General features: G+C 47.3%; 1 protein-coding gene across 6 annotated transcripts in view; it reads right to left on the bottom strand.

Annotated features, from left to right (window-relative positions):
- Window positions 1–25,054, bottom strand: part of LOC147629391 (uncharacterized) — a 204,725-nt gene that overhangs the window by 60,318 nt on the left and 119,353 nt on the right. For 3 of the 6 annotated variants that reach the window (XM_086812630.1, XM_086812633.1, XM_086812632.1), the window contains 4 exons: window positions 12,956–13,069; window positions 12,704–12,758; window positions 10,983–11,053; window positions 10,819–10,880 (listed from right to left, as the gene is read on the bottom strand). The exons of 1 other annotated variant lie outside the window; for it this stretch is intronic. In XM_086812630.1, coding sequence (XP_086668756.1) covers window positions 10,819–10,880; window positions 10,983–11,053; window positions 12,704–12,758; window positions 12,956–13,069 — 302 coding nt within the window. Of the gene's footprint in view, window positions 1–10,818; window positions 10,881–10,982; window positions 11,054–12,703; window positions 12,759–12,955; window positions 13,073–25,054 lie in introns of all 6 variants that reach the window. 2 more of the 6 variants (XM_086812629.1, XM_086812631.1) reach the window with 1 other exon arrangement.

Genomic DNA, 25,054 nt, shown 5'->3' with positions numbered 1-25,054 from the left:
CTAGCCATATGGAACTACAACGGCACTATGTGGTCTGACCCATGAGGGATGAGCGCAACCCTCACAGGTAGGAACATCATCTTCTACACAGAGACACACCAGAGCCCCGATAGGGGACTACCATACATAGCAGGTTACGAGTGCGAGTGAGCCTTCCGGGGTGAGACCTGCACGTCAGGAGGGATATGAGGCTTGGGAGGCATTCCGGTCCCCTACATATCACACCTCAGGCATACTTTTAGCATCGTCTGGAAGGACGAGGAGGCATCATACCTATGGGTGCCGCTACAGCTGACTGGAGAGAGATATATCCATATTGCAGGATGCTATTTCCTACCCAGCCACTCCCCTTCTGCTGAGCAGCATGGCCAGTCACCTTTCCTACCACTCTAGTGACATCATGGAGTTCTCTTGAAGTCCTATTGGGAGACTTCACCGCCAGGACCAGGAGCCGTCAGGTTCCTCTACTTGATTTGGATGAACACATTAGACTGCAGGAGCTAGACACAGGCCTCACAAGATCATCACACAGGACAGGAAAGTGACAGCATCTGGGAGATATGTCCCGGAGCTCAGAGCTGCACACAGTCCTGTTATTTATAAGAGGATGCCCCGCTGGCCCTCCTCGGATGCCATCACATGCTTTCCACACCGAGGCGGCTCCAGCACCTATTGGGATCTCCCGCTTTGGCACACCTCATCCCTGACTTTCCCACCCCACCATCCCCCGTCAATGCCAACCACACCCATCTCCACTTCACCCTCATGTGCACACTACCCACCCCCCCACCTCTCCCTACACCCAGATCCATTTTGATCTCACAAGCTTGATGGTGTTTACTCAGACCACATTTATTGCCACCCCTAGGATGTGGTCCCTTTTGCCCCCCTTGCCACCCTCACATCCCAGCTCACCACCATCCTTCACACATCTGCCTCCACCTCCTTCAGATGCACAACACCCGGTCCACTGCCAAGTCACCTTGCAGCACCATGCCCGAGAATGGTTGGTATGACAACATATGCTAGGCCACCCGCTCCAGTCTCAAGCATGAAGTATGCCTTGGGAAAATCTCGAGGAGCGCAATGGATTTTCCAACACATTACCAAACGCAGGAAACGAGAGTTCTACACTCGGATAGAGGATGAATCCTATCGACACTTCCTAGGGCCTAACTGCAAGAATGCTTGGAGAGAACTCTGTGAGACACACCCACCCACCCACCCACCCACGTACACCCCCCCCACACGGGTCCCGTGTCACATGCCATGTGAATCTGCAGATCCCCTCCTCCCGAGGTCTCGGTATGATCTCTCCATCTCTGAGTATGTGCTCTCTGCCCTCCCTATCTCCGCCCGATCCACGGGAGCTACCACAGCCTCTTCCATAAGGGTTTTGGCCTATTATCCAGGATCATGGACTTCCCGGACCAGCGTTGCTTAGGACTCTTCCTACTGGAGATTCACAGACACAGTGATACACTCCTAAGAGAATGTTGGCTACAGCCACCTTTCCTCCTTCCTCATCACTAGTTTCTTCCTGCTGGCCCAGGCAGAGGATATTGGCACACCACATGATACCTCAGCTCTGCCCCGTCCTTGAGGAGTCACTTTGGAATGGGCTTGCACACTTGGAGTCCCTAGCCAATGGGACACCAACCACAATCTTCCCATCAGCTCCAGATCCAGGACATGCTCCACCGCCATCACACCACCTTCCCACGTACCGTGATAGAAGGGGACCTCTCAGCTCAGTAACCCCATGCTCGACTTACTTGAGAGAGGTGTACCCTCTACTAGAGGATGATGTGCCCCACATGCTTCTTTTTCTCATGTACTCCATGATGAGAGTCTCATGTGCTAGTGCTTATACCCCATGTTGTGGATTCACAGCTTTGTAGTGATCTCGAAAAGCTTGCGTTAATGGTTGAGGATTCCTTACAATGTATGTGTGCAAGATTGAGATGTGCGATGCCTAAAATGAACCATGATGGTGGGTGGAAGCCATCCCTTTTATCACCCAACGGGCTGCCATCCTAGCACACTTGTTTGGAAGATACCTATCCACGTAAACTTGGCCGGTCCACACAGCTTTAGGCATTGTATCAGCCTCTACTTTCAGAGAGCTATGTTATTTGTAGTTGTTTTGTTTTTCTTTCCATGATGAGACAAACCATGGATAGCATTGTATCGTGCTGTGCACTGGCTGCTGTTCACCCTTCATTCACGCTGGTCTCTGCTGTTCACTCTGCTTTTCCCACCCACCCTGCTCAGGCCCCCAAGGCAGCAACTAGGGGGAAATAGCCAAAATGAACCTAGAGGAGCCGGGGGCATACATCAAGATTCTGGAGGACAACACCAAGAAGGCATTGATCGAGCAGAAGAAGGTGTTGAACAAGGTTCTGCACCAACATGAAAACAGTTGGAAGGCCTCCGCAAGGAGATACAAGACAAGAATAACAAGATTGAAGAACTGGAGGCAAAGGTGACCCCCTGGGAGGAGGAGATTCGGGTGTTGAAGGAGACCTAGATGCAATAAGCGATGCCACAAACTGCCCCAGTTATAGGGGAACTCTAGGCTACTGTCAAGGACCATACAGTGAAGGAAGGGGAACTGGATATACACGAAGGTCTAAGGACGGACTTGGAGCAGCTGAAGGCTCAAGTGATAAGTTGCGGGAAGAACTGCAAACCACCAAGAAAGATTGGGTGGAGGTGGTGAAGAAGCACAAACCCCACAAAGCATCATGAGACTCTCCAGGAGAAGAAATGCAGGAAGGATAGGGCCCTCCATGTGCAAGTGCAGGGGCTACACATGGGGGATTTCCCCAAGGTGGATGTCATGACACTTTGCCGGATGATAGGAGTGGACGAGACAAACACCCCCCCCCCTCTCTCCCGCAAATAGATTGAAGGATATGACACGAGAGCGCCCACTCATCATCAGATTCCCTGATGCCACCAGCACATAGGCTTTCTTAGACAGACGGGCTGCCCTCAAGGGTGCACAGGTGTACATGGGGGTCCGGGGATGATCTCACCCCAACACACGTGGCACACCGACGTGAGGCCATGGTGACACTTCACGAGGCCCGTAGAGGAGGCAAGTGGGCTACTACTGAGATGGCAGGGTCATTATCACTCAGCGCTGTCCCAAATAAGGATGCTGAGCATATGAGACCACACACCTAATGTTAGCAGTATAGAACTTTAATGGCACTCTATGGTCGAATCCAAGAGGTTTGAGTGAGATTCTCACAGGCAAGGATGCCATTTTCTAGACAAAGACTCATCATAGACCTGAGAGGGGTTTACCATACATAGCCGGGTATGACATAAGCTAGAAACACGGAGTTACACAAATCATCATAAGACCGTGAGGTCACCGTGTATGGGTGTAACACCTCTTTTGGAAGGTGGGGCAACTCCACCAATCTAGCGACGTGAAGACCAAAAAAGAAAAGTTCCTTGGCAAGTTTACTATGTTCTTCCCCTCCTTTATTCCCTTGAGAGCTTCCAATTAGGGACTGGGCTTTAGCCCCTTTTCGCACGTGTGGCTCCCTTGCTAATCGAGATAAGCGATCTAGCCCTTGCACATGCTTCGAACCCCTCAGACTCGCTCTCCACGGAATCCCCCGAGCACGAACGCGGGTTCTTGGTGACTTGCCATAACCTCGCACCCTCCTCTGGCTTCTGACCTCGCATGCTGGCCAACCGCACTCGCTCGCCTCGGAAGCAACGTTCACTAACTTGCCGTATCTAGTTTATCACCTTTCACCTTGGTACAATTACCCTTGTGATTGCAGGAAGTTTTACTCTGAGTATCACAATGGGAGACATTTCTTTGAGTTGGGAACTACACACATGGTCTTGTTACCTAAAATAGGATGTCCGGATAGCCCTCCTCCGACCCCCTCACCTCCTTCCCCCTTACTCAGGAGGTACCAGCACTGTGGACTACTTGATGAGATCTCCGGCTTTGGCACACCTCCCCAACTTCTCCATCTTGCCACCTCCCTTTTGAGGTTGACAATGCCTACCTCTCTTTTCACTCTCGGTTTCACACCAACCCCACCTCACATTACACCCACATCCATTTTGATCACGAGCTTGACCATGTTTAATGTGGATCCTTTTGTCCCCCTACCCGCTCTCACATCACAGCTCACCACCATACTCATCTGCCACAGCTTCTTTCATTTGCACGTGGCGGTCTACCACCAAGCCAGCTTCTTGTTCCATACCCCTATTGGTATGATGACAAATGTCACAAGCAGGCGCGTGAATACAGAAACTAATTGCCAAAACACGGCATACATTCAGTATCCATCACATCATAAGCATATTCCAATACATCTGTCACAAATATCAAGAACATATACATCCTGAAAACACCAAAAGATAACCTTGCACATGACACAACACTAGGGGCTTAAGTTGGCCAAGCCCACCCCCCCCCCCTCCCCCAAGGTATCTTTATTACCAACAAAATATTCTCTTGTGCAAGATGCGGGTGCCCCGGGAGACCATACTCCACCGCCAGCACCAAATTTATCCAAATCAGTGTAATACAGAAAAGAGAATAGGCCCTCGGTCACCAACCTAGGGCAAAGCAGTCACCAACTACTCTCTTGATTACCTCGGCACCTGTCAGGCCGACCTGAGTGCTAGTACGTGATCACACCCTCTAGCTTAGAGCTGTTCGCACAATCAGCTATGTTTCAAGCTTCCTGGCCACCCGAAGGTTCCACCAGATCATACATGAGGTCACCAAGCTTGCCCGGAACGACATCCTTTCTGTCTTCATGACTGAATACAGCCTGCTTGCTGTCCAGACAATCCCGAACCAGGCCTAAAACAGTCTTGGACAGCCCTCTAGCTGATTTGTTCAGCAACCTGTGAATAGTGTAGCTGCCATGCAAATCCTGTATTCCGGCCAATGAAATCCTTGATATCTTTCCCGGTAATATGCTGAAAACAGTTCAGCCAGCCTGTAGGGAAGCAGGAGAAGATGTCGACCAGCCCTACAGTACTTTGTACACAAGTCGACCAGCCCTGTAGCACCCTGCCTACAAGTCGACTAGCTGCTCAAGGCCTGTAAGCCATGCGACCAGCAGAAAAAGAGAGAAAAACCTCAGTCGACCAGCTCTCTAGATCATGTAACAGATGCTTTTGAAGTCTCCCAGCTCTCTTACATGTGTGGAAGCAGTCAACCAGCCCCATGACACCTATGTATGCTGTCCAGCAGCCTTGTGCCACCTCTAGCGAGAGTCGACCAGCTCTTCTAGCCCTTTTTGCCTCCCACGTGTGTACCTATATGCCTTGCAAGTAACCCTGCCTTGTCTAGCACACCAAGTCCCAGAAAAGCAACTCGTGGGCTTCAAAAATATCTCCCCAGCCTCTTTTAGCAACTCGGAGGATTTAAAACCTCTTTTAGCAACTTGTGGGATTTAAACCATATACCCAGGTGCCCATCACCAATAATTGGCCTTGGTTCATTATTATAGTCCACCTTGATGTGAACTCACTTATAACTTGTAAGTTTGTCTGCCCAGATTTTAATGAGTTTGAACCTGTAACCATAATAAACTTCCATAAAGAAGGCAATAATATTTAAATAGAGTTAAGTGTGCACACTTACCACCTGCAAAACACATAAAATCATCACCTAGTCCCAAACAGGTGTGCACACACGCATCCAAAGGGTGCCTAGGCATCCCCGATTCCCATGGACATTCATAGGCAAAATACCAAGCAATGTTCATAGGCAACAAAACAAGTTACACATGCAAGTACATTTCACAAGTAAATGCTTGTGCACAATGATTTGGATTAAATCTCCCAAACTTTCCATCTTGTACACCAAAATAGTCGCGATCACGGGCACTGCCCATGCAGGATCCAAGTACTCACTAGAGCAACTACCCTTCCATGAGTTCAAATAACTCACCAGGGTTATCACCCTTCCATGAGTTCTCATAACTCACCAAGTTTACCACCCTTCCATGAGTTCACATACTCACCAGGGTTCCGATCCTTCCATGAGTGAGTCCATCATGCTCCTGGATACTTCCAATACAACATCCTAGAAATCCTTCCGCATGTCACAGCTCTCAGGAGGATTGTGGCATCCCCCCTCGGCTTCTTATCACTTGTCCGAACTGAAAAGCTTCCATATATGCAGTAAGGAGATTCCGGTACTCCTTAAAGTAGGCCTAATCAGCCCACTTCGCATCAAGTGCTGGGTAGTTCCGGAATTTGACAAGATATCTATGAGCAAGCTTGCCACCAGCCGCTTTTTGTTCCTTGTGAAAGATGATTTACTCAGGCTGCAAGATCTCTTTCAACCTCACGTTGGTCCTCCACTACCAGTTCCACTGGTTCACGACCAACATACGGTTTCAAAAGACTGATATATGGTAACACCAATCGAAAAGCTACCTCATTGATCTTTTTCAAGATTTGAAATAGTCCATAATACCTACAAGATAGCTTTGGATACATGCCCTCTTTTCCTGTCTTCTTACGGAGACAAGCTTTTTTGGAATTTTAATAAAACCCAATCACCCTCCTTGAATTGCAACTATTTCCAATGCTTATCTGCAACTTTCTTATGCTTGTTCTAGGATCTCTGTTTGGCTGTCCTGACCTTTGAAAAGGCAGTGTCCAAATCCCCTAACATTCTAATCTACTGCAAATATTTCGTCCTTGGTGCGTAGGATAGGAGGTAAAACAACTTTGCCATAAACAATTTCAAAGGGTGCCTTACCCGTAGAAGTATGCACCGTATTGTTGTAGGCGAACTCAACAAGTGGTAAATACTTTTCCCGGTCAGAGCATAGTGGTTGCGTACTTTAGGTACAGTGCGGTATGCGTATGAGTACGTAAAGTACGCATCAAGATAAGTACTTCAAGTACGTTCACTTTTTTAAAATAATGTATATATAATAAAATATATATATTATAAACCATTCATAATTTTGTAACATTGGTATACAAATTGTGCAAAAAACAATTGAAATTCAAACATCTATGCTCTATAAATATCAAATGAGCTGCGAGCATACAACATAAAGTCCTGCTCAATCTAAAATCCTAGTTCAAATGCCAATAGCCACAAAAGAATATGACATCACACGTGTTTGATCATAAATCATAACAGTACAAGGCTAGCCGCTAGTAGCTACAAGTTGAATATGTGACTAGTTGTCACTACTGAAATAAATATTGATATACTAACTACAAACTAGTAAAGAGCGACTAGTCACCACAAGGGTACTGGCTAATAAATCAAGTCTCATGAGTCACCACTCACTTATCATCATCCAAGCTTGAAGATGAGGATGATGAGTAGTCTCATCTGTGAGGAGATTCCCATCAAAATCATATAGTGGCTCCATGCATCTGGTCCTCAACATCAACCTACATACCATGTATTCACTATACTTATTAGTGACTAGTCACTTTAAACTTTTTTTAAAGTACGGGTACAGAAAGCATGGTACGGGTACGGTACGTATTGAAAGTACCGAATGGATGAGTACGAGTACGGAATGCAACTATGGGTCAGAGACAAGATTTCAAGCTCTGCTAAATTTGCAATTTCACTCTGCCCATCCGTTTGTGGATGATAAGCACACGAGAAATTCAATTTCACTCTGCCCATCCGTTTGTGGATGATAAGCACACGAGAAATTCAATTTGGTTCCCATATTATAAAATAAATGCACCAAAAGAGACTAATGGTGCGAGGATCACGGTCCCCCACAATCGTCTTTGGCATGCCATTATGCTTGAAGATTTGGGCCAAAAATATCTTCACCATATGCTCTGGTTTTATGGTCTTCCGTACTGGAATGAAATGTGCCTGTTTACTGAACCTATCCACAATAGTCAAAATAGCATCATTCCCTTTCTGTGTTTTTGGAAGATCCGTGATAAAACCCATGGCAATACTCTCCCAAGGCTGATTAGAATTGGCAACACTTGAAGCAACCTTGGAGTCTTATGCTTGTCGAATTTGACCTTCTAGCAAACCAAACATTGGCGTACATAATTATCAAAATGTTTTTACACATCTGCAGCAAAAAATAAGTACTTTTCCAAAGCCTGTAAAGTAGCAAGAATCCCTCTATGCCCTGCATAAGGTGGTGTATGGCATTCCTCCAACACCTTTTGCCTTTAATTTTTATGCACACAAAGGTGATTCTATATCATCAAATATCCATCACCTATGGAATGGTTTGGGGCTAGTTTACCCTGCTGCAAATCAGCCCATATATGCTGAAAATCATCATCTATGTGATACGCATCACGCATATTTGAGAGATCTTGATGATAGACTATGGTAATGGCATGCACTTGAGGCCTTCAGGAAAGGGCATCAACCACTCCATTCATCTTTCTGGGAGTATGTAAAATCTGAAAATGAAACATAGAAAGGAAATTTGCCCATCTCATATGCTTTTCAGACAACTTAGTTTGCATAAGAAAGTATCGAAGACTTTGATGATCTGACTTAACGGTAAACTCAGCTCCCGACAAATAATGTTTCCACATTGTGAAAGCATGAATCGTTGCTAAAAGATCTTTCTCGTAAACCTGCAAGTGGAGTTCCACATGTTGCAACCGGCAACTTTCATATACTACAGCATATCCTTCTTGGTTTAATACTCCACCCATACAATCTCCACATGCATCACATTCAACGGAGAATGGCTTATGCAAATCTGGCAAAATCAAAACCGGCCCAGACATGATGGCTTGCTTTAAACCATGAAAAGCCTTCTTTTGTACATCTCCCCACTGAAATACAACCTTTTTCTTAGTCAAATCATGCAATGGCGAAGCAATTTCAGCAAAAAGCTTAATAAAACGATGGTAATATAAGCACAGTCCTATAAAACTTTGAACTTCATGTACGGTTCACAACTCTGGCCAATCCTTAATTACTTGCAATTTGGCTAGATCCATGCGTACCCCTGTACCATCTTTCTTTTGCACCAATAGCACAGGTGAACAGTAAGGAGAAGAGTTGGGTTGTATGATGTATCAACCCTTTCTCAAGCAAGTTGTTTACTTGCGCCATAATCTCTTCTTGCTGACTAGCACTTGAGAGGCAGTGTGCACACATACAGTTTCAGGAGCCACGCACCAAATTGTGCTATTTGATACGCTTGTCACACCGACTCTCCTGTACGGAGCTCCAATTTGGGGGCCCAGTATACATCACAGATCTTAGAGAGGGACAGATGAGGGATGGAGGCAAATGGAGAGACCACTGATTATGATGATTGCTCGTATGATTCGGAGCAAATCATCAGTACCACATGAGATTGTTCGGGCTGAGCTGGATGCCCCACCAGTAGTAACCGAGGTCCTATTCCAGGCACTTACCTTTTTATAGTGGCTATGGGAGCTCCCTCAACAGAGGTACTCCCGTTTGGCATTGACCTCATCCATACAGTTGGCAAAGGATGGAGATACTCATTGTTGGTACACTCAGATGAGATCATGGTTTGACCTACATGGTTTGCGGATAGAGGCATTACTACCCTTTTAGTACAGTCTGGATTGTCCATTTTTGGATCTCACCCGCTCAGAGCAAAACCGCGTGATCAGGATGGATATCATCAGAGTAGACATAGAGAGGACATGGACTAGCCCCCTTGAGCCCTTGGGCACGAAAATGACTCATTACAAGAGCCATTTTCTACACCTCTCACCGGATGATTTTATCACCCGCCCGGCATACATGGATGTACACCTATCACATGGGATACGTTGTGCCATTGGACAGATCCGGACCTCATCACACCAGCTGCAGATTGAGACAGGGCGATATGTGCATCAGATCGTGGATGACCGCATTTGTCCGCTATGCTACCAGGAGGTAGAGACAGAGGAACACTACATTTGCCGATGTACAGTCTATTATGAGATCCGAGGGAGATATCACTGCCTCTTCCGAGAGGGTTTTGGGCCGTTACGCACGGTCATGGAGTTTGAGGATCAGAGATGCCTCGAATTGTTTCTACTTGAGCTCACGAGACACAGAGAGACCCTCTTGGAAGACAGGAGGCCGAGGCATGATGTACCTAGACAAAGGACCGTGGCAGATTTCTTTGGCAGCACCAGCACCAGCACCAGCAACCCAGCCCACACACCTCCTGATACATCCTCCATTGGGCCATCAGGGCACCGACCACGCTCCCAGGGAGTCACCACTGATAGAGCAGTTATCTTATGTCGTGCTCGTCGGCCACGCCCACCAAGATCCCGACCACGGCATCCTCACCATCGCCAGATCAGAGCCATTATTGCTCGGCATTGGAGGCGCCTACCTCGCTTCTACGACCTCTCCATTCTAGACAGCCCCATGGCGGAGATACTTGATCTAAGGAGAGGGCAACAATTCATCTGATCAGCGTACATGGATCTACCTGATATACATTTTCCAGTATTTTCTACTCAGTATCATCTCGGAGTCTTGCAGTTTTGTTCTTATAACTGTAGGACAATCAGTTTTTTGTACTTTTTAGTCTTGTTCTCTTTGATGAGACACCAACTTCAGATGTACTCTCAGTTTTGGTCTCATAGGCCACTATGGCCTCTTAGAGACGTTAATATATCATTTCATTTCATTTCTCTCTCATGTGTTTTCTCAGAAGTGAGGGCCCTAGGTATGAGCTTCAAACTTTGACCATAATAGAGAATGAGATTTACTTGGAAACCTTTACAACACCAAGCTTGAACAATATGTTGTACATGAAAGCAATGCATGAAAGAAAAAGGATCTGCATAAACATTTTATATTACCTGCTTTGCAGTTCTGCGACTTGTACAAGAAGATCCCTCTCCCTCTCTGATGATAGCTCCCCCTGTAGTCCATCTCAAAGTGTTAGATTTCAATGTTTCAAGTAAATATTTCTTAAACAAGAACACCAAGCAACACCCTTAGCAACGGTTGTTTGAGCTCTAACCACGGATTCTTCTGAGTTCATGGTTGTACTCCGAGAAAGAGTTCTGCTACCCAGACCACTGGAACGATAAGCTGCAAAAAAGAAAGAAGCAGAACAGCAAAGTTAAAACTTGAATCTTAAAGTGTTATTCAGACAAATACAGATGAAATAACAAAATGTAGATGCATAGATAAATTTACAGTACTTTATTTTAAATGTCATTCAGTATTAGCTCTTGCAAAAATGAGCAGCTCCCTGCACACCCCCGCCCCCAAACCCCGCGCGTTTCTGCGCCATCCCCCCCTTCTTCTCCTTGTGCCCCTCTACCCTCCCCCTAGCCTTCGCAGTCCCAGCCCCCGGGGACCTCTGCCCTTCCCTCCGTTGTGCCGCTGCCTGCTTTTCTCCGCCTGCCGTCCTCTTTTCGCCGCCCACCTCCATGCTGTCTCGGCCCTGCTGCCCCCGGTTCCTTGCACCCTAGCCTCCTTTCCATCCCGCCGCCTCCTTCGCCCCTGTTGCAGCCTTTCCTTGCCACCTTCTCCTACTTCAGTGTCTCCTCCCTCTCCCACCTATGAGCCCCCCACTGCCCCCCCCTTCCTTTTTCCGCCTTGCCTCCTCTTTGCGCCTCCGCCCTGTTTCCCTCCCCCCATCAGCATGTTTTGCAGCAGTTTTTGGCATTCAGATTGCTTTATTGAAGCAGCTGTCGGCTTCCTTTGGTCCTCACCCCTTCAGGAGAACTCCATGGCAGCCTTTGCCATCCCTGGCCGAGGCCGCCGCCCCCTGCCTCTTCTCCAAAGAAGACCTCTACAATTAGAGGAGTGATGGGTTTGTTATTACAGGAGGAGCACAATAGGACGAATTAATCTTCCATCATGCTTGGCAGTGACCAGCCCTTTGATGCCAATGACAAAGGCAAGGGCAAGGCAAAGAGTGGCCTCTATCAGTCTAAGGTTGATTCTGGACAGCCATCAAGAAAAGCAAAGAGTGACGTAGATGAGCCCAAGAAGTAGGGCAAGTGTCATTATTGCAAAAAGCCAGGGCACTGAGTGCAGGAAGAGACACGCCAAGGAGAAGAAGATAAAATTTGGTTTGGCAGTGGACTCTTCTAATGCTCCTTGGGTCTAGATAGCCTTGGGCCAGTGGCTAAAAAAGGAGAAATCCTAACTATAGGGCTACATGCTAATAATAGCCATGTAAAGAGTACCTAGGGCTCAGTATAGAGGGATGATGGATGCAATACATGGGCAGAGACATCAACCAAGAGCGTGGATCTTTAGGGCCAGGGGTAGCTTGGCACGGGGTATGTCTTGGTGGTATTGGAAGACAATGCCTATTGCCATGGCTTGGCTGACTCAGGACAATCTAGATTCTAGATCTCAGGCTCGAAGGAGGTTCCGGACGAAAACCTGCGGCTAGGAGGTGAACCAGTAGCCAGATGCTATGGTCGTCATCATTCTGGAGTGGAAGCAGGTTATCTTTACTCAAGGAAAGTTCCACGTATGTGTGGCTTTTACACGTGTGGCTTTTACAAGTATGTGTGCATGCATCGTGTGTGTGCCTATGCCTATGTTTGCATGCATGCACATGGCACTTGCATGTGCCTGCGTGTGCGTGCACGTGCACATGCACGCATGCACGTAGGCAGGTGGCTAGGTCCACACGTGCTGGTGCATGTGCGCATGTATCATACCATCAACTATAAAAATAGAATTGGGCAACTTTTATATTCAGCGAAAGAAGCATACCACCGGTATGTTGTTCTGAGGGGTTGATGCTGCTCATCAAACTTACGATCAACTCCTACAAAAGAAGTGGAAAAAAGTAAAACAATTCACATCATAGACCGTATAGACATTTATACTGCACCTTCAAGTTAGAGACCCAAAATTCAATCTTCTTTTGAGTCTGGAATTTCTCATTCTTTTCCAACTTGCTCTGCACTTTTGAGCTTTCTTGTTTTTTTTATATGAAAAAGTCTGCTGTGAAAATAAACGAACCTGTTGGATGGTGGTTTGATTGAACAGATTTTGCAGCTGTGGTATGACACTCATAGCATTTAGCCTAGCAGATAGACCTGTCAACAGAGACTGGGATGATGTGGAAGTAGGCACCTGCTGCCAAACAGAAACATTAATTCGTGGTATAAGGAAGAGTAGGAAGAGGTTGGGGCAAGCAAACAAAATCGAAATATAATGGAGCACATTATTGATGTAATGACTCGCACATACATACAAGAGATCAGAGGTCACAGGATGCATTGTGCACCAAAAAGCATGCTTCAACTCTACATATGCTGGAAGCATGAGTGCGATCCTTCAATGACATACTGACAAAAAAACTGTTATTTTCCTCCAAGGGCACATGAGCAGTTTCAGATCAGTCATCAAAGATCCCTTCATAGGAGCAAACGTTGTGGAGCGTGCATGCCCTCATGCTCCCTCCCCCCTTCTACTTCGCCCTGCTACCCCTGCCTGTCCTTCGTGCTTCTCTTCCATCTTCCCATTTCCAGCCCACTTGCATCCCCCATTGCTCGCTGCTGACCCTGCTTTCACCAGCGGTCTCCTCCGATTCTTCCATTAACCACCTCCTATCTCCTCCTGCCCTCTAGTCGCTGCTCATCATCATCGCCCCTCTTTGCCTGCGCATTTAACCCTGAATGTAGCTATTGCGAAGGAGCTGAATGTTGACGATGCATCCCAGTCATCAACTAGGGCGGCTTGCAAGAGGTCTTGAATGTGGCCCCAAGCATGATTTACGCAACCAAGATCATGGCTTCAAGTGAGGCCACCAAGCTGAAAAGAGATGAGGTCCACATCTGAAAACTGGCAGTTAAGAATGGCCTTAGTAGGGGAAGCAGGAGAAGCTGCCATGGAGTCCCTCAAGGGGGAACCTCAAGGGGGGAAAACCACAAGATTCTGCCAACTGCTGGATGAAGAGCAATGCTGACCAGAGCAAACAATGAAAAAGAACAGTTGACAGGAAGAGTGTGAGACCCACAGGGGGAGAAGCTGACCTAAGTAGGAGGATGGTGATCCGGAAAGGCGAGAAACAGCAAGGGTATAGAGTTTGACCAAGCCACCCTTGCAAAGAAGACCATATCAGTGAGCCTTGTTGCAGTGCGGGATGCCCATGTGTACTTTGCTAGGTCGAAGCACGGCTTCTCTCCGAACTTTAACCCATTGGCGAGGCATGACTAGCTTCCTGGTCATGGTTTGTTCCCTGGCATTCCCAAGGAATATGTGGAATTCCTCCTAGTGATTGAGGCCCCCAGATGGTGGCGGCCACCATCACCACAATGGCAACAAACATCCCCACCCTTCGCATTCTCATTTCTTCACCAAGGAACCCATCACCTCGCAATTCCATAGTTAGATGGCTCCCACTTCCTACAGAGGATAAAACCCCCCCACCCACAACCAAGATGTATTCTGATCTGTCCTATAGGTCAGCTTTGGCCTCGACAGGACGTTAATATATCTTTCTTTCTTTCTTTCTTTCTTTCTCTCTGTCACCTCCCTGCCTGTGGGAAGGACTGCAGAGTGATCTGGAGGAATGGCCCCGAGTCTCGAAGAGAAACTAATCAAGGAGAACAAGAAGACATCCGATTCCAACCTCAATGAGGTGGAGAACAAACTACACCGGCACATCATGGCTCTCGAAGCACGGGTCACGAACCTCGAACAAGAGAACACGGCACTCAAGGAGGAGGTGAGTGCATTGAAAGTGGAACTGGTAGCCATCAAGAATACTGAGAAGGAAGAAGGGGAGATCAATGACAACACTCTCACGGCCATCAAAGAAGAGATCTCCAAGGAGATCACAAAGGACATGAAGGGAAAGCTCGAAGCCAAGCAGTCAGGATGGGTTGAGGTGGTGAAGAGAACATCAGTAAAGAAGTGAGGGAGGAGACTCAAAGGGAAGAACACCAAATCATTCACACCACCATTGAGGAGGAGAAGATGAGGCATGCCCGCCGCCTCAACATTCGAGTCACAGGTATAGCCGAGACACCCGACTCCACTCCCGAGAAAGATGGACAGCTTCTATGCATGAAGCTCGGCTACAAGGAAGAGCACCCTCTCCCCTTCACCAAAGCATGGAGAGCCGGGAAAGACTCAACACGCAAGCGAGCCCTCATCCTACAGTTTGCAGGAGAGACAGAGAGAGAGAGGGTCACCTTCATGAGGAACAGGATCATACTACGGGGTTTAGAGGGAGCTCCTATTTCTTGGATGATGATCTCACGAGAATGCAGCTTGAGCGTAGGAGAACTTGCATGCCACGAGTCTTACACGCGAGGAGAGAAGGCAAGAAGGCCTTCTATCGAGATGGTCGGGTCATCATTGATGGCCGGCCCATGGATTAGCGGTTTGGGGCCTATGGGACACACACCAGGCCACTAACAGAGATACACATGGCAGTATGGAACTGTAATGGTTCACTATGGGTGCAGCCTGGACGACTGGAGCATGTTATGGTGGGGAGAGACATCATACTTCTGACAGAGACACATCAGAGCCCAGAGAGAGGGCTACCTCGAGTAGAGGGATTCCAGTGGGAGTCAGCATACAGGAGGACCACACGTCAGGGTACCTCGAGAGGGTCGGGGGGAGTAGCAGTTCTATTCAAACGGGAGCTACAGGGGAGACTAAGAGTGGTAGCACAGGATCCAGAGGCCAGATACATGTGGATCAGCTTACAGCAATCACAGGACAAGGTTATATACATAGCTCTATGTTACTTTTCTCCATCAGGATCCTCCTATGTCATTACAGAGGACATGCCACAGGAGGAGGAGACAGGAGCCTCGCCATACACTTGTCTGTCAAAGGAGATTATGCATTATTCCACACTAGGGGAAGTATTTCTTACGGGTGACTTCAATGCCCACACACAGAGCAGACAGTGTGAGGTGTATGACTATGATGACTCCACCCTGTGGATCCAGAGGAGATAGGGGCTAGTCGGGCATCAGAGGACACTGGACCAGACAGAGGACATTATGGGGACCACTTACTAGAGTTATGAGCCAGGCATCGTCTCGTTATTTATAATTAACGGGATGCTACAGTGGCCGGGATCAGGAGGGCTGACATGCTTCCCACATGGGGGTCATACACGGACCGGAGGCACGGTGGTAGACTACATCACGGGGTCTTTGGAGGCATCACAGCTTGTCACCTCATTCTCCATTCCACCTCGTCCTATTGGGGCAGATCATACATACTTGGCATTTTCACTAGCCGGATCACCAGTATCACCAGCCTCCCACATACCGACACCACACACTACCATCTACTTCACACATGACATGGCAGACATATACACTGGCAGAGTAGACGATGGGCTCCTACTCATGGATCCCCTGGCACCAATGGATACCATTACAGCCCAGCTGGCATCACTCCTACACACGGCTGCATTACAGAGCTTCCCACATCGTGTACACTCAGGAGAGCTTGCAAGATCTGGGACTATGCCCCAGAACAGATGGTATGATGACGAGTGCAGAGCCCTATACTCACGCCTCCGCATACAGAGAGCCTTGCAAGCCATCACAGAGCAGGAGTCGAGGAGAGAGATGAGGAGACTTACTCGCCGCAAAAGGCAGGCCTTCGCAGAGATACAGGAGCTAGAGATCTTTCATTTCTTTATGAGTAGAGATAGCCCTGTCTCATGGCGGCACTTCAGAGAGCCCCGGACACCGACACCTATTGCAGACCCACAAACATGGCACACATATGCAGAGGGCCTATACCACGCCCCACAGTAGCCACCTATACCTCAGCCACAAGAGCCTCGACCTACCACAGCTAGCTTCTTTACCCACTCGATGGTACAGGAAGCGATCCGCCGCCTACAGCATGGATGGGCCGCCGACCATATGGGCCTGCAGGGTGAGCATCTCATATATGCAGTAGATTCTTTGGCTCCTTTTCTTGCACACCTGTTTAACAGGGCACTAGCAGAGGGTTTGCCTGCGGAGTGAACGATGCACACCATTGTGCCGATTGACAAAACAGGGGATATGCTCGATCCGAGCAACTACAGGATGGTTATGGTTGGCCACGTGCTGGCCAAACTCTATGGTGCAGTGTTGGAGCAAGAGCTTAGCTTATATGCTGAGCAAGCAGGTTTACGCTCATCAGGGCAGGCACGCTTCAGGAGAGCTTTCTCTACCACTGACCATGTATTCACTTTGAGATGTATGATTGATCAAGCCAGAGTGAGGAAGAGAAAGCTCTATTGTTGCTTTGTGGATTTCCGCAAGGCATTTGACACAGTACCACGAGAGAGGCTCTTTCAGCGCATGCAGTCTCTTGGCATACCAGCAGATATGACATGGGGCATCTATGCATTATATGAGCAGGTTTTTGGGCGAGTCAAATGTCCAGGAGGTATGTCCGAGACTATTGCTAGCACCATTGGTGTGAAGCAAGGATGCCCACTTTCCCCCACGCTATTTGGGTTATACATTGATGAGGTGGCTGACTTCATTACACGGGGAGGCGGAGATGGAGTTGATTTAGTAGGTACCTCAGTACATATTATGCTTTATGTTGATGGTATTGTATTAGTGTCTGAGTCTCCAGGTGGTCTACAGCAACATCTACATGCACTCGATGATTTCTGCACACAGAGGGGTCTTACTGTGAACCTTGGGAAAACCAAGGTTATGGTCTTTCATACATCGAGACAGGGCAGGAGTCAGCTGACATTCACTCTCGTAGGACGCCAGGTGGAGGTGGTGACATCATACGTGTACCTAGGGGTTACCTTCTCTGCAAACAGCCACACGCTTCACCATGGGTTCAGCAGCCAGAGCTAGATTGACACGGGTATATGCAGCATTGGCTATGCTAGAGAGACAGTGCCACCAGGCGCATTTTTAGGAGCCCTGGACGAAGGTGTGGCTATTTGACACATTAGTCACACCGGCATTGATGTATGGAGCAGCGGTATGGGCGCCAGGCCTTGCTACCCATTGGTGGACACAGATAGAGAGACCACAGGCCCTCATGATGGCACGCATGATACGCAGCAAACCGTCAGTATCTCATGACATTATCCGAGCAGAGTTTGCTGTGCCTCCTATGATGGTAGAGGCCATATTTCAGACTATATGCCTGTTAGACACATTCAGAGAGATGCCACAGGACAGATTGTCATACAAAGCTTTTAAGGCATCTAGACAGTTGGCTGAGGCAGGAGACAGAGGATCATGGTATGCACAGGTCACACATTGGTTCTCACAGCATGGCCTAGACATGGATCATCTACCACCATTCCAGTATGACAGGATACACCACATATACGTCTATCTCATAGTGAGAGGAACAGAGTATTGAGACATGATCTATGGCAGCTCTATACACGAGAGACATGGATATCGCCTACACAGCCTCTTCCACCGAAGATGCTATACTACAGAGATCACTTCATGAGTATCACTGATGATGGATTTATAGAGAGGCCTAGATACATGGAGGGCTTTTTACCACACGGCTCCCGAGTGGCTACTGGTCAGCTTAGAGTTTCATCACACCGATTGGAGATTGAGACTGGCAGAACAGCACGGATCCCCTCAGAGGAGAGGGTATGCAGATTGTGCAAAGAGGAGGTGGAGAGTGAGGAGAATTCTGTATGCAGATGCAGAGCATATACAGCCATCAGAGAGAGATATCCCATTTTATTCAGAGAGCCACATTCCCTACGCCAGATCTTTGAGGCAGCGCCGCAGTAGACCAACGCATACTGGCGAGATTCATTCTAGACATACAGCGCCACAGAGAGACATCATTACAAGCTCAGACAGCTCCAGAGGGGGGACGACAGACACAGATTACTACATTTTTTCAGAGATCCATCCCACTCCCAGCCCCTACACGGCAAGGAATTACTCTCCAGAGAGCAGAGACACTCAGAGCCCGCAGGAGACAGATGACATCTGGCTTTCAGACACCATGCCTATACCAGAGAGAGATGACACTGATTAGAGCTCAGTTTCACAGAGAGGGTGCGGAGCGACTGGCTCGCTTCAGAGCACACCCAGGCATGTTCTTCAGGGAGCTGTGGTCACCCCCTTCATTGAATGGGAGAGTTAATTAGGGTTAGAGTTTCATGTGGGAGACATACACAGAGAAGAAGGGAGAGAGAGAGAGAGAGAGTTGTGGGGATAAGTCAACTCATGGGAATGAGTGTGTGACTCCCCTATCACACATGTATATTGCACTAGTACACATAGTGCACTTAGTACATTAAAAGTACTAAGTGTACTATGTACTATAACTTATGGGCTTGTACACACTATAAGGGTGGGCATAATGCCTTTACCCCAACAACCTCCCACTTAAAGGCAAAGTCCCCTTAAATGAAGAAAAAGAAAAATCAGCATGTACATGATAATATACAAGGCCATATCAAGGCTGAAACTGGCCTCATCCAATGCCCATCAAGTGTCTGCAATGAGCAAACCGCTCTGGAGGCAAACTCTTTGTCAACAGATCAGCCGGGTTGTCATCCGTATGAATCTTAACAAGCTGAATTTGCTTGTTCTCTATCACCTCTCTGATGAAGTGATACTTCACATCCACATGCTTCGTCTTTGCATGAAAGACAGGGTTCTTTGCCAACTAGATGGCACTCTGACTGTCACAATGCAACAACGGAATATCCCCTGTATAACCCAAATCAACCACTAACCGAGATAGCCATAATGCCTCCTTGCAAGCCTCTGTGGCTGCAATATACTCGGCCTCTGTAGTAGATAAGGCTGTGCACTTCTGCATCCTGGATATCCATGACACAGCACCTCCTGTGAATGTAAACACATAACCGGTAGTAGACTTCCGGTTATCTGGATGACCGGCATAATCCGAATCCGTGTAACCATGCACTAATGCATCCTGTTTGCCAAAACAAATGCACATATCCTGTGTGCCCTTCAGGTATCTCATGACACCTTTCACTGCTTCCCAATGCTTCTTGCCAGGGTTGGCCATGTGGTATCTAGAAACCACTCCCACTGCAAATGCAATGTCCGGCCTAGTAGCAACCATGGCATACATGAGACTGCCACAAGCTGAAGCATACGGAATCTTGGCCATATCAGCCCTGCCACTATCTGACTGTGGGCTGTCCATAGCACTGAGTTTCACATATGGAGGCAAAGGAGTACTAGTCTTCTTCCCCCCGTCCATATTGAACCTCTGCAAAACTTTGCCAATGTATTCCTTCTGAGACAAATACAACACATGCTGATTTCTGTCCCGAAGTATCCGCATACCCAAGATGTGATTTGCATCACCCAAATCCTTCATATCAAAGGTTTGATGCAGCCTCTTCTTCAAGGCATCCATCTCTTTATGAGATTTCCCTCAATCAACATATCATCAACATACAAGATGAGGATCAATAGACTGCCATCCAAAGTTTTCTTGGTGTATAAGCAGTGATCTATGTTACTTCTCCTGAAATTCTGGGATTTCATGAATGTATCAAATTTATGATACCATTCCCTTGGTGCCTGTTTGAGCCCATAAAGACTCTTTTTCAGCTTGCATACAAGCTTCTCCTTTCCATTCACTGCATAACCCTCTGGCTGTTGCATATATATCTCCTCATGGAGATCACCGTGAAGAAAAGCAGTCTTCACATCCATCTGAATCAAGTCCAGATCATCATGAGCAACCAAAGCTAATACAGCTCTAAGTGTGGTCATTTTGACCACTGGAGAGAAGATCTCATCAAACTCCACACCATATTCCTGCTTGAAGCCCTTAGCCACAAACCTGGCTTTGTATCTCAGCTTTGCATCAGGTGCAACTTTGAGTCTGTAAACCCACTTGCATGGCAAAACCTTCTTGCCTGCAGGCAAATGCACCAACTTCCATGTTCCATTTTTATGGAGAGAATCCATCTCTGACTTCATGGCACGCTCCCAAAGAGCCTTGTCTGCCCTCTGTAAAGCCTCCTTATAACATGAGGGCTCCCCACAGTCAGTAAGCATCAAGTAGTCAACCCCTGGAACAAACCTGTCAGGGGCTCTGGAGGGTCTAGTGGACCTCCGTACCCAATGACCATCATTTGCAGGTTGCTGTCCAGCCTGCATATCACCCATTGGTGGCTCCTGTTCCATATCATAAGGGTGAAATATCATGCCCGGTATCTCCTCTAACTGTGGGATATCCATTGGGATATCTTCTGCCATCTCTGGCTGTCCATTTGGACCATTTTCAGCACCATTTAAGGGCTGGTTTTGCTACTGTAATGGCTGATTTACAGCCCTTGGTTGTTGTCCATGATGTCCATCATCATCAAAGATGACTCTGCCAGGCTCTTGTTGCCCTGCAGGCTCCTTATACATGCATGTTTCATCAAAAATGACATAATTGCTGCGTATAATCTTTCTATTCACGGGATCCCAAAGTCTATACCCCATTTCACCTCTGTCACCATACCCTAGGAATATGCATTTGTGAGACTTAGGATCAAGTTTGGTGCGCATTTCCCTGCGTATGTGCACGTACGCAACGCAACCAAACACTCTCAAGTGCTTGTATGACGGAGGCTTCCCTGTCCATACTTCCTCTGGCACTTTTCCACCAAGCCTCGTGTTAGGTGACCTGTTTATAAGATGAACGGCTGTCATAACAGCTTCAGCCCAAAAACCATGAGGTAACGCAGCATGTGACAACATAGAACGGACCTTCTCCTGTATGGTCCTGTTCATCCTCTCTGCTGTCCCGTTTTGTGGAGGATCATAAGGAGTAGAGAGCTCCCTCTTGATGCCTTTAGCATCACAACAGTCCTGAAACTGTTTGGACATATACTCTCCACCATTGTCGGAACGCAAAGCCTTCAGTGTTTTACCAGTTTGATTCTCAACAAGAGCAACAAACTTCTCAAACACTGAGAATGTATCACTCTTCAAACGAAGAGGATAAACCCACACCTTGCGTGTGGCATCATCAATAAAAGACACAAAGTATTTTGCCCCTCCCAAAGAAAGCTGAGGCATCTCACATACATCTGTATGCACAAGCTCTAACTGAGCATCTTTCTATCCAAGAGCTTTCTTGTGGGGGCACTGGAGTTGCCTGCCATATATACAATGCTCACAAAACTGAAAACTTGAAAACTTTAGAGAAGGCAAGTAACCCAAACGAGACAATTGCTCCATTCCTTTGACACTCATGTGTCCCAACCGGCTATGCCACAGAGAGATTTCCGGCAGCTCGGTTGCATTTACATTAGCATGGTGACAAACACCTGCATGCATGAAGTAAAGAGTGTCCACCTTAGAGCCTCTGGCAACAACCAGTGAGCCCTTACTAATTTTCCACTTTCCACGACCAAATGTGGTAACATAATCAGCATCATCAAGCTGTCCAGTAGAAAGCAGGTTCTTCTTGATCTCAAGCACATGCCTGACATCATGGAGCATAAGCTGTGAGCCATCTGAAAACACAAGCCTCACATCACCTCTGCCAAGAATCTTGCATGCATGGTTATCACCCAAATAAACTACTCCTTCATTGCCAGCAGTATACCTAAAAACAAGTCTCTGCAACCTGTGACATGAAAGGAGGCACCTGACCATCTCCTGTAAGAAGTGAATGGGCATCAAGTGAAGACGTGAATAGGACCTCATCCTCACTGTCACCTGCATGTGACACATTGATTTCTTCAATCTTGACTCCACTTTTGCCCTTTTGCTTTACATCTTTGGCTTCATCTTTGTCTTTGTCTTTTCCTTTTGATCATTTTTCCATTTGTAGCATTGCTTTTTGATGTGCCCCTTCTTGCCACAATAATGGCATTCCAAGTCCTTTTTGGAGCGAGACTTGCTCCTTCCCCGTTCTTGGCTTTTACCCCTTTGTTGGGATCTCCCACGTGCATTCATTGCATTGGACTTTCCAACAGAGTTGTTTTTCCTGTTCATCTCTTCTTGAAGAAGAGCACCCTCAACATCTGCATATGACAGCATAGCATTCGAATTGCTAGTGGCTGTCCTGAATGTGTCCCAACTCTCTGGCAAAGTGCATAAGAGAAAAGTGGCTTTGAACTCATCGTCCATTGCCAACTTTTGATTAATGACCTGGCTGACAATACCATTAAACTCATTTAGATGGGCTGCCATAGACGCCCCTTCCTTCATTTGAAGACCTATGAGTTTCTTCAACCAATACACTTTGCTTGAGGCACTTTGCTGGGCATACAAATCCTGCAATCTCTGCCACATTCCCCAAGCTGTCTTCTCTTCACGAATGCTGAAAAGTAAAGTGTCTGACACAGACAACATGATAGTGGATCTTGCTAGCTCATCCATATCTTCCCACTCTTCAGCAGTAAGAGAAGCGGGCATTACACCCCTTTCTTTGATAGGCTTGTGCTGCTTCTTCTGGAGCAACACATTATAGCACTGGGTTTGCCAAATATCATAGTTATGTGAGCCTTCAAGCTTCTTGATGTGAAGCAATGAAGAGCTCTCACCTGTGGTTGCCATAGCAATATGCAACCTGTCAATGCCTGACTCCCTGCAAAATGTGCAAACACTGCACCAAAAGCACACAAAGTGCTCACAGTTGTTCTCCCAAAGTTTATGTGATGAAATCACCAAAATCTGGTTGCTGCAGATTTAGGACAGCACCTTAAATGTGCTCTGTTCCCCTTCCAAAGTACTGTACAGCAGTACTAAGTGCTCACCAATGATGTACCAAACCTGTACCGGCAAGTACAGCAGCTGAAATTGAACCTTTTGCTCACTCAAATCAATGTGCAGCCATGCCAAAACTTGTACAAAGCTGTACCAAATCTGTACCAACAGGTACAATAGCAATAAATGCTCTCCTGGCTGTCCAAATGAGTGAAAATCAGACTTTTACAGTCCCGAACACTGCATACAACAGTCCCGAACAGAAATTGGGCAAAAGCCCCTTGACTGCAAGCTGATTTATGAGGATTCAAGGCATAAAAGTCTTGCCTGCTGCTTTGCCAAGCTCAACAAGCATAAAATCTTGAAAAGCCCCTTGATTTAAGATCAATTTCTGATCATACATGGTACATTAGCGCACATGAAGGCATCCAGAGTCTTCACGATGCTTCCCCCTGGCCACATATACATCTAATACATGAAAGCCCCTTGATTTACAGGCACATTGAGTGCTTGCCAGGCATCAACACGTTGCCCAAAGCATCAACTGCGAGTGCCTGCATGCAAATCAACTTAATCGGCACAAAAACCCCTTGATTTGCACTGCAATTTGCTGCAATTTTGCTTGAATGTGCGATTTCTCACATCATACAGCATGTATGAATGCTTAATTGCACAATTACATCAAAAGCCCCAAATTTTGACATCCAATTTCCTGCAAATTGATCCTGATTGTGACCAATGTCACCCAATTTTGCCAATTTTGCCCAAAAATTGAGCAATTCGGCACCTGTACCTGCTCAATTGATTGAATTGATAAGAAGTTCCCAAAATTGAAGGCAAATACCTCTTAATTTCTGATTTTTTTGTTGCAGAAAAAGGGGGTGATGAATTTGGTGCTGCTGTAGAAATCTGATGCTGATGGCTATCAACGGTTTCGGTAGGATTGGCCGGAACTTCATTCGCTACTGGCACGAGAGGAAGGACAGGACTCCCCTTTGGACGTCGTCGTCATCAACGACACTGGAGGTGTGAAGCAGGCTTCTCACCTTCTGAAGTATGACTCCATGCTTGGCACCTTCGACGCTGATGTGCTATCGAGTCGGCAACGCACGCTGAAGAGAAGACGTTTGTTGACGCGAACTTGCCCAGGGCCAGCGCTGCTGTTACGCCAGGTTCGGTGAGACTCCTTGTGGACAGACGCTGACGCGTGGCGCGGCTGCATTGGAGTCAAACTCACGCGCACGAGACGTTTGTTGACGCCGCCTCCGACTTCGCCTAGTAGCCAGCCGATTAGCGACCGACGCCTTGCTGCCTTCGCCGCCTCCGCCTAGTAGTGCTACACGAGACGGCCCTCACCCGCCAGCCTATGCCTAATGGTTCGCTACGGGTACTCGCTCACGCCCAGCAGCCAGCCTACGCCCAACGCCTTGCTACGTGC

The sequence above is a fragment of the Cibotium barometz genome, chromosome 18 (genome assembly GCF_041138505.1).
Source record: "Cibotium barometz isolate CiBa-2024 chromosome 18, ASM4113850v1, whole genome shotgun sequence".
In the NCBI taxonomy this organism is placed as follows: Eukaryota; Viridiplantae; Streptophyta; class Polypodiopsida; order Cyatheales; family Cibotiaceae; genus Cibotium; species Cibotium barometz.
Note: the sequence above shows the minus strand (reverse complement) of the source record. Positions and strands in the feature narration are given on the sequence as shown.